We start from the raw sequence: 15,643 nt of genomic DNA, 5'->3' as shown, positions 1-15,643 counted from the left end.
TGGCAGGCTGACCTCTATTGTGCTGAGGCCAGGCGACAGCTCTCAGTTATCTCCCAGACATCTTGATCTGCCCCTTGACCATGACCCCAGGGATGAACACCAGACCACTATCTCCCAGACCATTACCAATCTCTTCTCCTCTGACAATCTTCCTTCCATAGCTTCTAACCTTATAGTTCCCAACCCCGTGTAGCCTGTTTCTAGCTTCTTCCTAAAATCCACAAGCAGGACGGCCTGGCAGAGCCATTGTTGTTGCCTGCTCCTGGCCCACTGAACTCATTACCAATTAGCTTGATTCTATCTTGTCTGCTCTTGACCAATCCCTTCCAACTTACCTCCAAGACACCTCACAAACTCTTCAACATTTCAATAACTTTCAATTCCTGGACAATCCCATCGATTCATCTTTACCATGGATGTCCAGTTCATTTTACACCACCATTCCCCACCATGAAAGTCTTAGGACCCTCGGGTTCTTCCATGAACAGAGACACAATCAATTCTCCTCTACTAACACGTTACTCTCCCTAACGGAACTTATTCTCACCTTCAATAACTTTTCTTTTGACTCCTCGCATTTTCTTCAAGTCAAAGATGTAGTCCTAGGCACTCACCTGGGCCCCAGCTATGCCTACATTTTTATTGATTACATCAAACAGTCCTTGCTCCAAATGTACACTGGCACTATCCCCCAACTCTATCTCTGTTACATTGACGACTGATCAAGGCTGCTTCCTACACAACTTTACCACTAACGGCCCTCAGATTCACTTGGGTTATATCTGACATCTCTCTCCCCTATCTCAATCTTCTGTCTCCATCACAGGGAACAGACTATCAACTGATGTCTGCTACTAACCCATTGATTTACACATTTACACAGTATCTTGACTACACCTCCTCCCACCTGCGGCTTGCAAGGATGTCATCCCCTTCTCTATCTCTGCTGCATCTGCTCCCAAGATGAGGCTTTCTACTCTAGGATATCTGAGATGTCCTCTTTCTTAAGTAAATGTAGTTTTCCCCGTTGTTGCAGATGCATCCCCCACCTGTGTCTCCTGTGTCCCACAGTTCTGCTCTCACTCTCTCTCTCTCTCCCCAGACAGAACAGGGATAGAGTTCCCCTGGTCCCTATCTTTCATCCCACCAGTCTTTGCATTCAACACAACATTCGCTACCTGCAACATGATCCCACACCTAATCACATCTTCCCATCCCTTTCTGCTTTCCATAGAGACCATTCCCTCTGCAACTCCCTAGTTCGCTCATCCCTTCTCACCTAAACTGCTTCCTCCCTGGGAGCTTTCCCCTGAAACCACAGATGTAACATTTATCCCGACATCTCCTCCCTCACCTTTATCTAAGGACCCCAAAAGCCCTTCAAGGTGAGACTGAGTTTCACATGCACCTTCTCTAACCTCACCTACTGCAAATGGTTCTAGATGTGGCCTAGGTGACCATTTCATTAAATGCTTGGGCTTAGTTTGCCAAGAACTAGGATCCCCCAGTTGTTAACCATTTTAACTCCCTTTCTCATTTCCATAGACAATAGACAATAGACAATAGGTGCAGGAGTAGGCCATTCAGCCCTTCGAGCCAGCACCGCCATTCAATGCGATCATGGCTGATCACTCTCAATCAGTACCCCGTTCCTGCCTTCTCCCCATACCCCCTCACTCCGCTATCCTTAAGAGCTCTATCCAGCTCTCTCTTGAAAGCATCCAACGAACTGGCCTCCACTGCCTTCTGAGGCAGAGAATTCCACACCTTCACCACTCTCTGACTGAAAAAGTTCTTCCTCATCTCCGTTCTAAATGGCCTACCCCTTATTCTTAAACTGTGGCCCCTCATTCTGGACTCCCCCAACATTGGGAACATGTTTCCTGCCTCTAATGTGTCCAATCCCCTAATTATCTTATATGTTTCAATAAGATCCCCCCTCATCCTAAATTCCAGTGTATACAAGCCTAATTGCTCCAGCCTTTCAACGTACGACAGTCCCGCCATTCCGGGAATTAACCTAGTGAACCTACGCTGCACGCCCTCAATAGCAAGAATATCCTTCCTCAAATTTGGAGACCAAAACTGCACACAGTACTCCAGGTGCGGTCTCACCAGGGCCCGGTACAACTGTAGAAGGACCTCTTTGCTCCTTTCATAAGGTCATCAGTGATAGGAGTAGAATTAGGCCATTCAGCCCATCAAGTCTACTCTGCCAATATCCACTGACTTGGCCTCCACAGCCTTCTGTGGCAAAGAATTCCACAGATTCACCACCACCTTTCTGTCTTCGGCTTCCATTGCCAGATTGTGGCCACCTGTAAACTGTGAAAACAGCACCTCATATTCTGCTTGGATAACTTAAAATCCAATGTTATGAACATCGAATTTTCCAATTTTAGGTAACAGCACTCCTGTTTTAATTCCCACCCACCCAACCCCTTCCCCCCTTTTTTTCTCCCCTGACCCCATCCACCTATATACTTGGCTTTAAATTTCTCCTCTTAGCTGATCCCCTTTGTCTCCTTTTTATCTCCTTTTGCCACGGTTTTGTCTCCATTTCATCTCTCGCCTCTGTCTACCCATCTGACAATGAAAGCTTTCTCTCACTTGTTTCCACCTATTTGGGCGACAGGGTGGTGCAGTGGTAGAATTGCTGCCTTACAGCGCCGAGAACACGGGTTAGATCCCGACTACAGATGCTGTCTGTACGGAGTTTGTCCCGTCCACATCTCTTTTCCAGCTTCCTCCCCCCTACTACAATCTGCCCCACCTCAAAACGTCACCCATCCTTGTCCTTCAGATTGTGTCCTAAGCTGCAATTGCTTGTGCCATCAAATCAGACTTGATGGATTTACATTTTTGATGCTGTTGTGTTTGGGATCAAGGTAAGTAGAAGCCCTCATAATTTGATGACAGCCTTCGTGGGTTGCAAACATAAAGTAAGATCTTACTTAAACACAACCAGCATAGTCCACTAGCTTCAAACTCTCCTACGTGTACATCACAGCAGACAGTGAGTGTGAAGTAAAGCTAGAAATGCTGAAACACTCAACAGGTCAGGTTTTATCTGTGGGAATTGAAGCAGATCTAACGATTCAGGTCAAAGACCCTTTGTCGGATCTCAGAAGGAGACAAAAGAAGCTCATTAGCTGCAGGGATGGTGGGGGATGGAGAAGTCTCTGATAGTGGTAAAACAGGGGTGACCATGGGCATAAATTAGGTTATCTCGTCATTTCGAGAATGGGAACAGTTAGAGAGTGGGTACACCGACAAAAAATGTTAGGAATTGTAAAATGCAGCGCAGGATGACGTGCCTGGCAGGTCAGCTTCATAAGCTTCTTTATAGTCTAGTTCTAATGAAGGACTTTCCATCTGAAACATTAGCTGTTTCTCTTCCCACAGATGCTGCCTGGCATGCTGGGCAGGGTATTTCCAGCATTTCCTTTTTTTATTTAAGATTTCCACTATCTGCAGTTTTTTGATTCCCAGACAGTGACTGCGAGTGAGTTCTTGGGTTTGGAGGAAAACGCATTGTGGCAATAATCAGATAGCTTTTGCAAAGCACAATGTAGCAATCTGTTCTACCTATCTCACAAAATTTGGCTTCTAGTTGTTAACTCATGATATGTTTACTTCAGAGAACAGCTTATGCACAAATGGGAGTTAACGACCGCTATTCCAGAACCAGGTACAAGGATTCATATCACATCCTCACCCATGTATGTTTGCAATTCCACCCTAATTTACTGAATAGCATTGAGCTTGTGTGCTTTTATGTAAATACCACATGTTTTGCACCACATTGTGTTCCTACATTGTATGTTAATCAAAGTGTGCACAATTTTTATTAATCTCAGCAAAATGCAAAGCTAAGGAAGTTTAGTCTGATATAAATGAAGTTTGAGCAAGGGAGCATTGAACTGTGTCTAACATACAGTACATTCAAAAATAATTCAGACCCCTTCACTTTTTCCACATTTTGCTATGTTACAGCCTTATTTAAAATGGATTAAATTCTTTTTTTTTATCATCAATCTACACACAATACCCCATAATAAAAAAGTGAAAACAGGTGTTTAGAAATTTTTACAAAGTAATTAAAAAGAAATAACTGAAATATCACATTCAGACCCTTTACTCGGTACTTTGTTGAGGCACTTTTGGCAGTGATTACAGCCCAAGTCTTCTTGGGTATGACGCTACAAGCTTGGCACACCTGTATTTGGGTAATTTCTCCCATTCTTCTCTGCAAGCTCTGTCAAGTTGGATGGGGAGCGTCAATGCACAGCTATTTTCAGGTCCCTCCAGAGATGTTAGATCGGGTTCAAGTCTGGGGTCTGGCTGGGCCACTCAAGGACATTCACAGGCTTGTCACGAAGCCACTCCTGCATCGTCTAGACTGTGTGCTTAGGGTCGTTGTCCTGTTGGAAGGTGAATCTCCACCCCAGTCTGAGGTCCAGAACGCTCTGGAGCAGGTTTTCATCAAGGATCTCTCTGTACTTTGCTCTGTTCATCTTTCCCTCAATCCTGATTAGTCTCCCAGTTCCTGCCACTGAAAAACATCCCCACAGCATGATGCTTGCCACCACCATGCTTCACCGTAGGTATGGTATTGGCCAGGTAATGAGCGGTGCGCTTGGCATTCAGGCCAAAGAGTTCAATCTTGGTTTCATCAGACCAGAGAATCTCGTTTCTCATGGTCTGAGAGTCCTGTCATATGCCTTTTACTGAGGAGTGGCTTCCATCTGGCCACTCTACCATAAAGGCCTGATTGGTGGAGTGCTGCAGATATAGTTGTCCTTCTGGAAGGTTCTCCCATCTTCACAGAGGAACTCTGGAGCTCTGTCAGAGTGACCATTGGCATCTTGGTCACCTCCCTGACCAAGGCCCTTCTCCCCCGATTGCTCAGTTTGGCCAGGCGGCCAGCTCTATGAAGAATCCTGGTGGTTCCAAAGTGCTTCCATTTAAGAATGATGGAGGCCACTGTCCTCTGCGGGACCTGCAATGCTGCAGAAATTGTTTTATACCCTTCCCCAGATCTGTGTCTCGACACAATCCTGTCTCGGAGGTCTACGGACAATCCCTTCATCTTCATGGCTTGGTTTTTGCTCTGACATGCACTGTCAACTGTAGGACCTTGTATAGACAGGTGTGTGCCTTTCCAAGTCATGTCCAATCAATTTAATTTACCACTGGTGGACTCCAATCAAGTTGTAGAAAACATCTCAACGATAATCAATGGAAACAGGATGAACATCAGCTCAATTTTTAGTGTCATAGCAAAGGGTCTGAATACTTATGTAAATGTGATATTTCAGTTATTTCCTTTTAATTACTTTGCAAAAATTTCCAAACACCTGTTTTCGCTTTTTTATTATGGGGTATTGTGTGTAGATCGATGATAAAACAAAAAGAATTTAATCCATTTTAAAATAAGGCTGTAACGTAGCAGAATGTGGAAAAAGTGAAAGGGTCTGAATAATTTCTGAATATACTGTATGAACCAAGTTTTATATATTCTGTATGAAAAGAAAAAAATGTGCCTGTTTTATGTTTTATTTTTGAGGACATACTCATCTAATTTATACTGTCCGAACACAGATCATTGAAAATGACCACCATGAGCTAATCCGTCCCAGATTTGGATGCTACATCTATGGGCTCTTCTTGGAGGGAGCCTGCTGGGACGGTGCTTTGGCCCGGCTAAGTGAATCTCGACCCAAAGAACTTTACACAGATATGGCCGTGATCTGGTTAATCCCAACTGCAAATCGAAAACCACCAAAGGAAATTTATTATTGTCCAATATATAAGACACTCCAACGTGCAGGTAAGAGAAATCTGATGGCAATCTAGAAGAGTCAATAGAACACCATTGTCTGAGCACAAGGGTAAAAGTGGAATTAGTGGGGTATTTATTCATTTTGCAAGATATGCGATTATTTTCAAGACATTTATTGTCTGTTTCTAATTGTAAAAGTTGGCGAAGTGTTGTCATCTTCAATTGCTGGCATGGCTTGTGGTGAAGATACTCATACAGGGAGGAAGCTCTAAGATTTAGACCCAGTCACTATGAAGGGACAGCTATATAAAGGCACTCCTCGAACTACATAATAGGTGATTTATGTAAACTCGCACTTACGTAAGCAAATCTTTGAGCACCTTTACGATCACGTGGTCTCCACTTCGGAGTCCCACATGGTCTCTGCTTCAGACCGCTCACGTGATCTCCGTGTCAGAGCTCGCACGTAGTCTCTGCGTCAGATCTCCCACATGATCTCCACGTAACATCTCCCCGTGGTCTCCACGTCATAGCTCCCCGTGGTCTCTGAGTCCGAACTCCCACTTGCTCTCCGGTCAAATAATAAAAATCACACATGCGCAGTAGCACTTCCGTTTCCGACTTACGTAACATCCAAGTTACACGAGGGTCCATGGGACATAACCCTTACATAAGTCAGGGAGTGGCTGTAGTTCAAAACTATGACACAGTATGTCCCAATGGTATACTTACGAGTAGAGGCATACCCAGAGCTGGCAAATGGTTCGGATTTGGCAAATCCAAAAATTAAATAATTCAAATGCTGGAAATATGAAATAAAAATAGAAAATGCTGAAGATGCTCAGTAGGTCAAGCAGCATCTGTAGGGGGAGAGAGAAAGAGAGAGAGAGAGAGAGGGAGAAACGGGATCTTTTAGGACAATATCATTCATCAGAGCTCATGAAAGTCTGTGATCTGAATTTTTAATTCCCTTTCTCCAGATGAATGTCTGACCTGTTAAGTATTTCCTGCCTTTTCTTTAGGTTTGAAGGTGCCTTTTAAAAAGCTTTGGTGAGCTGCATTTTCAATTTGCTATACAATGCAGTCACAGTGCACTGAGTGATTCGGAAAAGAATATTTAGAGTGGTGAATAGGACAGTAGTTATGTATGCTTTTTCCTGCATGCGATAACCTTTAATATAGTTGGAGCTAGAAGTAGACAATACAGCATTGAGATGATGTATGCCTTATAGATCACACATAGGCTTTAAGGAGGCATGAGACACATTATAATATGAATCTGTTCCTGAATATCATCTAGGTATGGGCTGCTTTATTATCTGAGGAGATGTAAAGTTGTAAATGGAATTGAACAGTGTGAGATCGTCAACAAATATGAGAGAGAGAGAGAGAGAGAGAGAGAGAGAGAGAGAGAGAGAGAGAGAGAGAGAGAGAGAGAGAGAGAGAGAGAGAGAGAGAGAGAGAGAGAGAGAGAGAGAGAGAGAGAGAGAGAGAGAGAGAGAGAGAGAGAGAGAGAGAGAGAGAGAGAGAGAGAGAGAGAGTGTCTGTCTGTCTGTCTTTAGCTGGTTAATTGCTCATTACCATTTGTGAGTAGATGTGACTTGAGTATTGAGTTTTAATTTGACCTTTCAGCTGTGGGAATCACTTATTCCAAATGCGATATATTGCATTTGCTGCTGAGAAGCATGAGTTGTGGTTTGCAACTTTAGCACAGAATTTTTATGAACACTTATAACTGCACCTGGGATATGCCCTTTCACGTTATATTTTGAACCTGTTCACATTATAATTTGAACCAGGGATGGTATTTTAGAATGATGTTAATGGTAGAATGTGGAAAATGCTGGGTTGTGGTATTGAAACGGTCAAATGCATTCCTCAAAGAATAGTGTTGGAAAAAAAATCTTGGGATACTTGCACATACAAGAAGAGATGGGCTCCACTTAGATCAGTGTCCTGACAAATTGAATAATTAGGGCTGTAGACAATACTTCTTTTTTTTTTAAATGGAGGAAGGTAAGGGAAAGGTAACATGTTTAATGAGTAAATTCAATGCCATAGAGCAAGTTATGCATTTGAGTAATGAACTGAACTGCCTCAAAAAGACAGGCAACATCATCAAGGACCCATACCATCCTGGTCACACTCTCATTTCACTCCTGCCATCAGGAAGAAGGTCCTACTGCAGTCTGAAAACTGTGACTTCCAGGTTCAGGACTAACCTCTTCCCAATAACTATCAGGTTTTTGAACATTACAAACACCAACTAAACTTTGAACTGTCTTATTTACACTAGGGACTTTGGGCTTTTGTTTTTGTTTTGCATTAACATCATTATTTTTATTTATTGAACTTCTCTTTTTGGTTGTTTATAATGTTGTTTATAATGTGATCTATGAGTTAATGTGTTTACAGACCTGTTATGCTGATTCAAGTAAGAATTTCATTGTTCCATTTAGGTACATATGACAATTAACCATTCTCGAATCTCTTGACTCTTAACATCATTTGAGAAATATCTGGACAGTACTTTAATAATAAAGCAAAGAAGAATATGCAATTAATGCAGGCTAGATAGACATGGAAGTTAGCATAGATGCAGTGGATCAAAAGGCCTGGTCCTATGCTTTATATTTTTATAACTATAATGATTGTAATGAGGCAAGAAGCTTTGTGATTAGTATTGCATCAGTAAACAAAATCAATTCATGGAAAACCACAATGATAGAAGGAAAATAAATGGTTTATATATGGCAAATGGTTTATATATTCATAACTAAATAGAAAAAATAATGGCATTGGGAAAAGTGGGGGCATGGTCAAGCCTCCACCTCCCTTTTTCAGCTTTCTACAATCATGAAGAAGGGTTCCAACCGAAATGTCGCCTATCCATTTTCTCCAGAGAAAATGGCCCACTGAGTTCCCCCAGCACTTTGTTTTTTTTGTTCAAGATTCTAGCATCTGCAATTTCTTGTGTCTACAGAGAAAAATGGGTTTGACTTGCTAGCTTTTACAGAGACTTAGTTGTGTGGTGACCAAGACTAGATACGATGTTTTAAGAGGATAGGCAAAATGGAAAAGGAAAATAAAGGGGTGACATGGAGATATTTCTGATAATAAAAGATGAATACAATGAAAGTGGAGAAGAATTATTGACCCCCAAAAATGAACAGAATCTGTATGGCTCAAGATAACAGACAAAAATCTGGTCGCAGTGCTTCATATGTACCATTTAGACAGGTACATGAATAGGAAAGGTTTATAAGGATATGGGCCCAACACAAGCAAATGGGACTAGCTCAGGTAGGCAACTTGATATTATACCTGATATTTTACCATCATCAGGTTTCCCACAATCAACATCCTGGAGTCACTAGTGTCCGGAAGCTCAACTGTACCAACGACGCACACAGGGTGGCTCTGAGAGAGGTGGGAATCCTGTTGTGACTGACTCACCTCCTGACACCCCAAAGCCTTTCCACTATCTACAAGGCATAAAATAGTAGGGTACTGGACTCCTGTCCACTTTATTGGATGAGTACAGCTTTGACAACTTTTAAGAAGGTTAATACTATCTCAAACATCTGTTTTCAACACCACTGATGCATAACAGTACAAATTGCGCTCCAGTTACACACCTTGGTTAATTCAGCAACTCCCAAACCCACAACTCCACAGCAAGGACAAGGGCTTAGATGATGATAACATCACCAACTGCTGGTTTCCCTCCGAGTTGCACATCATCTTGACTCAGAAATACCCCTCCCCTCCATGCTTCTTCACTTTCTCTATTGAAATTCACGTACTCCATATTTGTACTGAAGTTTGACACAGAAATTTACTTTGGAACAAGCATAACATACTAGAAGTTACATGCTTGAATAAATTTTAAGACATTATGTTAATTGAAAATATTGTTTTTTCCATCTATTTTGGACACTGAATATTCTAGATGTGTAATCTGTACACTTCAATTTGTCAAAATGTCTCTTTTTAGGAACGCTGTCAACAACTGGCCATTCCACCAATTACGTCATAGCTGTGGAATTACCAACCACCAAACCACACCAACACTGGATTAAACGAGGGGTAGCACTAATCTGTGCACTGGATTATTAAATAACGTTAGAAATTAATTTTGTTATCTTTTATTGAAGACAGATATAGAATTTTTAATTAAACCTGATTTTTTGACATTTGTATTCGATTAGTTATGAATTAAAATTCTTCTATTGTTTATTGTGTATTTTTCATTTTTGATTATTGTAGTTGTTTTAAAATAGAGTCTGAAATGTCCCCTTTAATAAAAATGGCCACTGACAGAAATCACATTGAAGCATCATCATTTTGCTGAGTGTGCCTTTTTGGCACTGAGTAATGAAAGCAAATAGACATTTCCTGTACATCACCATGAACAATTGTTCAATTTACACTACTTTAGTTTAGTTTAGAGATACTGCATGAAATAAGACGGTTCTACATCAATTCACACTAATTCTATGTTATCCCAGTTTCACATCCACTCCTTACACATCAGTGGCTATCTACAGTGGCCAATTAACCAACAAACCTGCATGTCTTTGGGATGTGGGAGGAAACCCATATATTCACAAGAAGAATGTACAGACTCCATACAGAGACCACCTAAGGTCAGGATCGAACCTGGGTCTCTGGAGTTGCGAGGCACTACCTCTACCAGCCATACCACTGTGCCACCCATGCTTGGACTATGATTGGCTGCTTTTAAAAAATAATTTTGTCAGATATTTTCTTGCTTGCCTAAAACCACATTTTAATGCATTACTGAGCCGACCTGCATCTTATTAGATGTTTTCATGCCGTTATTGATTGTCTTACATACATGCCTACAGAGTATTCATTCACAGTGAAATCATACTCTGCAATTTAATTACACTATGCACTTTTACAATGATATAACCATTTTTTAGGGTTATTTAAGGGACTATTGATCATGCTTAAGAAGTAAATTTGAAAGGTAAAAAGGAGGCAGGGGAAAACTCTGGCAGATAAAATTAAGGAGAATCCAAAGAGATTTTAGAAGTACATTAAGGAAAAGAGGATAACTAGGGAGAGAATAGGGTCCTTCAGAAACTCCATCAATGTGTGGAGCCGCAGGTGATGGGCAAGTCTTCTCTCTGTTAGTATTTCTCTGTTTTTACCATAGAAAAAATATGGCTGGGGAATTTGGGACAGTTAATGGCGATGTCTTAAGGACAGTTCACATTACAGTTAAGGAGGTGCCGGACATCCTAGAGCATATGAAGATAGATAAATCTCCCAGGCCTGATCAGCTATATTCAAGGATATTGTAGGAAGCCAGAGAAGAAATTGCAGGAGTCCTGGCTAAAATATATGAATCATTGTTAGACACAGGTGAGGTGCCGGGTGACTGGAGGGTGCCTAATGTTTGCCTCTAAGAAGGGCTGCAAGAAAAAGCCTGGGAACTACAGACCGGTGAGTTTATTAATTTGGAATTTGGAAGGATGAGAGGGGATCTTATTGAAACATATAAGATTATGAAGGGACTGGACACGTGAGAGGCAGGAAACATGTTCCCAATGTTGGGGGAGTCCAAATCCAGGAGCCACGGTTTAAGTATAAGGGGCAGGCCATTTAGAACGGAGATGAGGAAAAGCTTTTTCAGTCAGAGTTGTACATCTGTGGAATTCTCTGCCTCAGAAGGCAGTGGAGGCCAATTCTCTGGATGCTTTCAAGAGAGAGCTAGATAGAGCTCTTAACGACAGCGGAGTCAAGGGATATGGGGAGAAGGCAGGAACGGGGTAATGATTGTGAATGATCGGCCATGATCACATTGAATGGCGGTGCTGGCTCGAAGGGTTGAATGGCCTACTCCAGCACCTATTGTCTATTATCTATTGTCTATTGGTCTGCAGCACGGGGTTTCCTCAATATCCCGCAGCTCCGCTCTTGCTCCATCTCCCTCCATTCGTAACAAGGATAGAGTCCCCCTTGTCCTCACCTTCCACCCCATCAGCCGTCGCATACAACAAATTATCCTCCAACATTTCCGCCACCTCCAACGGGATCCCACTACTGGCCACATCTTCCCATCTCCTCCCATTTCTGCTTTCCGCAGAGACCGTTCCCTCCGAAACTCCCTGGTCCACTCGTCCCTTCCCACCTAAACCACCCCTCCCCAAGTACTTCCCCCTGCAACCGCAGGAGATGCAACACCTGTCCCTTTACCTACCTCCTCGACTCCATCCAAGGACCCAAGTAGTCTTTCCAGGGGAGGCAGAGGTTCACCTGCACCTCCTACAACCTCATCTATTGTATCCAGATGTCAACTTCTCTACATCGACGAGATCAAGCGCAGGCTCGGCGATTGTTTCGCTGAACACCTTCGCTCAGTCCGACTCAACCAACCTGATCCCCAGGTGGCTCAGCACTTCAACTCCCCCTCTCATTCCCAATCTGACCTTTCTGTCCTGGGCCTCCTCCATTGTCAGAGTGAGGCCCAGTGCAAATTGGAGGAACAGCACCTCATATTTCGCTTGGGCAGTTTACACCCCAGCGGTATGAACATTGACTTCTCTAACTTCAGGTAGTCCCTGCTTCCCCTGTCTATCCCCTCCCCCTTCCCAGTTCTCCCACTAGTCTTCCTGTCTCCGACTACATCCTATCTTTGTCCTGCCCCCTCCCCTGACATCAGTCTGTAGCAAAGATACTAGAGGAACAAGATAGACCACTCGATTCTAAAAACAGTCGTAGGTCATGGGTAAATTACAGCACCATTTTAGTATGCACATTCTGTGTGCTGGACTGGGCAGTGTTCACAATTCTCTGCAATTTATTCGTATATAAAATTTTTGCAAACAATTATTTTTGTTCAACTTCTTGGATAAGTTAATAGATGACATTTATAACTATTTCTTAAAGAGAATTTCTTGCTGCTTTGTGACCTTCAAAAATTGGATGTTACTGACTGAATATTTGCACTCGAGATCCACTCTGTCTGTATCAGGCCAATTGATCATATTTTATGAACTGTTCTTTGCTTTCTCTGTTAATTTTAATTTCACCTCCACGAGCTGTATCTCTTTTTGTTTTATATTAAAAAGTCATGACGCAGAGATTATGCATTTGCAAACATTAGATTAGGCATTTGCAAACAATTTGCAAACAATAGAACTCTACTGTATCCACAATATAATTGAAAAGACATTCAACATTATACTTAGAGCCAAGAAAATTTGAATTGGTGAATTGATTAGTTAAAAACGCTTGACATCCGCTAAAATAACCAAAGCTGCCTGATGTGGTACAGAAGCATGAATCCAATTCAAATAGACACAGTGTTGGAGTAAATCACTGGGTCAGGCAGCATCTCTGGAGAAAAAGGATGGGTGATGTTTCAGGTTGGGACCCTTCAGACAAGGGGGGGAAGGTGAAGATCTGGTATAAATCAGGACCTGATCTTTTCATTGGTTAACTGATATGCAAAACAGTGCAACCCTGTATATCTTGCACACAAAATGATGTAAATCTTACCATGAATGACAGAAATAATAAGTGTTATCCTTGTTTATGAACTTCATTTTTTAATTATGTAAAATTGAAGGGGGTTGGTGCAATATACTGCTTCCCCACAAATGTGTCATCATGAGATATTCACATTTGAAAAATCCATAAATCACAACAAAAAAACAAGAAGGTGCCTATGTTATTTCACCAACTTATCGATTGAATTTAAATATGAAATGTTTACACGTTGTAGGGTAGTGGGTAAGGATCGTGTTAATGCATGTAACTCATTTTTCACAAAAGTGAGGGTTAGCACTATATTGCACTGATCCCCATCAGTATAGTGACCACACCAACAGGAAGTGGCGGCATTGCGCAGCAGCCGCGGCTCGCCTGCAGTCCGTTTGTCTTTTGTGGGTTTTTTTGTCTTAATTGTAGTGTTTGGATGTGATGTAGTGTTTTTTTGTGGTTGTGTGCTATTGGTGTGGGGGGGGGGGGGGAACTATTAAAAATTCCGTACGGAGTCTCTTCCGAACGGAGACATGACCTTTTTTCTGGGTCGTTTCTCCGTTCCCACTGCGCCTACAATCGGCCATGCACCTGGAGCTTGCGGCCCCCAGCTGGAACCACCCGAGGCTCTGGTTCTCAGAGCCCGGGGACCGGACTGTACTTACATCTGCGGAGCTGGCTGTCTTCGGAGGCTATGATGGTGCTGTGAGTGTGGCTGTGACTCGCCTTCGGAGGCTTGGGCCGCGTGGACGTTGGAAGCTCGCAGGTCCCTGGGTGGGGGCCGACCTTGGGAGTTCCGGCAGCGGCAGCGTCTTCGCCCGCCCCGAATCGCGGGGCTTGGGTCGGCCCGCTGCGGACCTTCACCGTCCGGCGTGGCCTGGAATAGGCCGTGGGATTTTCTCCGCCCGGCGGGGGCTTCAATGTCGGGAGCCCTGACCGCCCCGACAAGGCAATTTCAACAGCCTGACCGCGGGAGAAGACAGCAGGGAAGAGAAAGACATTCTGGCCTTCCATCACAGTGAGGGGGTGACTGGAGGAGACTCAAGGGCCTGTCCCACTTAGGCGGTTTTAAAGCGACTGCTGGAGACTAGGCTGTCGCCAACAGTTCGCCGGGGTATCACGGGCATGATCGTGAGGAGTCTTCCAAAAATCGTAGTGGATCTCAGCGCGTCGCTGAGAAATCAACCGGAGTGAAATTTCTCAGCGACAGCTGGCTTGACGCCAGGTATCGTTGCTTATTGCGGGCGCTGTCGCATGCTGTCCCCAGGTTTGCTAGGTTGTCTTAGATGCATTTAGAAGCACGTAATATTAAATTAAGTAAAGTCATTTGAAGATATCATAAAATACTTGAGTTTAACCAATTTATTTACCGTCAGGACATTTGACAGGTGGTTTGGAGGCGACAGTTTGATGGTCAGTTAAGCGTGGGAATTTTTGCGATGTTTATAGCCCTCAGCGATTACATTTAAAGTGGCCAACCCAGATATGCAACCCAGAAACCAGATATGCATCTCCCGTACATTTTCAAAGAATGCCCACACTCATCACAAAAATCCATTTAACCACTTTTTAAAATTAAATTTCTTAATACTGCTATTAGTAAACTGGAAGTCAATCCAGTTTATGCCTTGTTACCGTGAAGCTTGGTTTTCAAGTAACCCGGGCAAGATGTTATATTTCAAAACTCTCAAGAACTTACCGACTTGTCAGTGATTTCAGCGAAAATTAGGACGCCGGAGAAGCATTGACAGCGTGGGAATTTCGTGATGTTTCCGAAGACGGTGTAATCTCGACCTGACCCGGCATTGTCGTCGGGTAAAAGAAAATTTTGGCGATCTGCTACGACTTTGACAGTCGCCTAAAAAATCGCCTAAGTGGGACAGGCCCTTCACTGTGATGGATGTTTTTGTTTTATGTTGGTTTTGTGACTGTGTGTTTTATTGCTTTATTTTTATTGCTTCTTGTTGTTGATTGTGGGTAACGAAATTTCGTCCAAAAACATGTTTGTGGATGACAATAAAGGCTATTCTATTCTATTCTATTGTATTCTATTCTATTCTATGTTAAATTCAAAACTAAACTATGGTCGTTATGTACATTATACATGTCTAAAGCTAGCACCTCTGTATCAGTGTAGGAATATATGCATTACATTTTATTACACTAATATTGAATAAAAAGAATGAAGAAATATCTTGACATGTGTTCATAGTTATTTTATTCACAATATTAGGACTTATGGAAATAAGTCTGATGTCACTGATTGCGAATGTGTATGGGTAGGCCCCAATGAAATGTATGTGAGAGAACAGTGATCATGATAGGGGGAACCATGTGCTGAGA

General features: G+C 42.7%; 1 protein-coding gene across 1 annotated transcript in view; it reads left to right on the top strand.

The window, feature by feature from the left end:
* The window catches only part of dnah1 (dynein, axonemal, heavy chain 1), a 233,924-nt gene extending 223,959 nt beyond the window's left edge, over positions 1 to 9,965 (top strand). The window contains exons 78-79 of the mRNA XM_078414367.1: positions 5,605 to 5,833; positions 9,783 to 9,965. Of these exons, the coding sequence (XP_078270493.1) occupies positions 5,605 to 5,833; positions 9,783 to 9,904 (351 nt within the window). The 3' untranslated portion in view covers positions 9,905 to 9,965. The remainder of the gene's footprint in view (positions 1 to 5,604; positions 5,834 to 9,782) is intronic.
* Positions 9,966 to 15,643: the final 5,678 nt, after the last annotated feature.

This window comes from Rhinoraja longicauda, chromosome 17 (genome assembly GCF_053455715.1).
Source record: "Rhinoraja longicauda isolate Sanriku21f chromosome 17, sRhiLon1.1, whole genome shotgun sequence".
Lineage (NCBI taxonomy): Eukaryota > Metazoa > Chordata > Chondrichthyes > Rajiformes > Arhynchobatidae > Rhinoraja > Rhinoraja longicauda.
The sequence above is the reverse complement of the archived record's forward strand: the minus strand, read 5'-3'. Positions and strand labels throughout refer to the sequence as shown.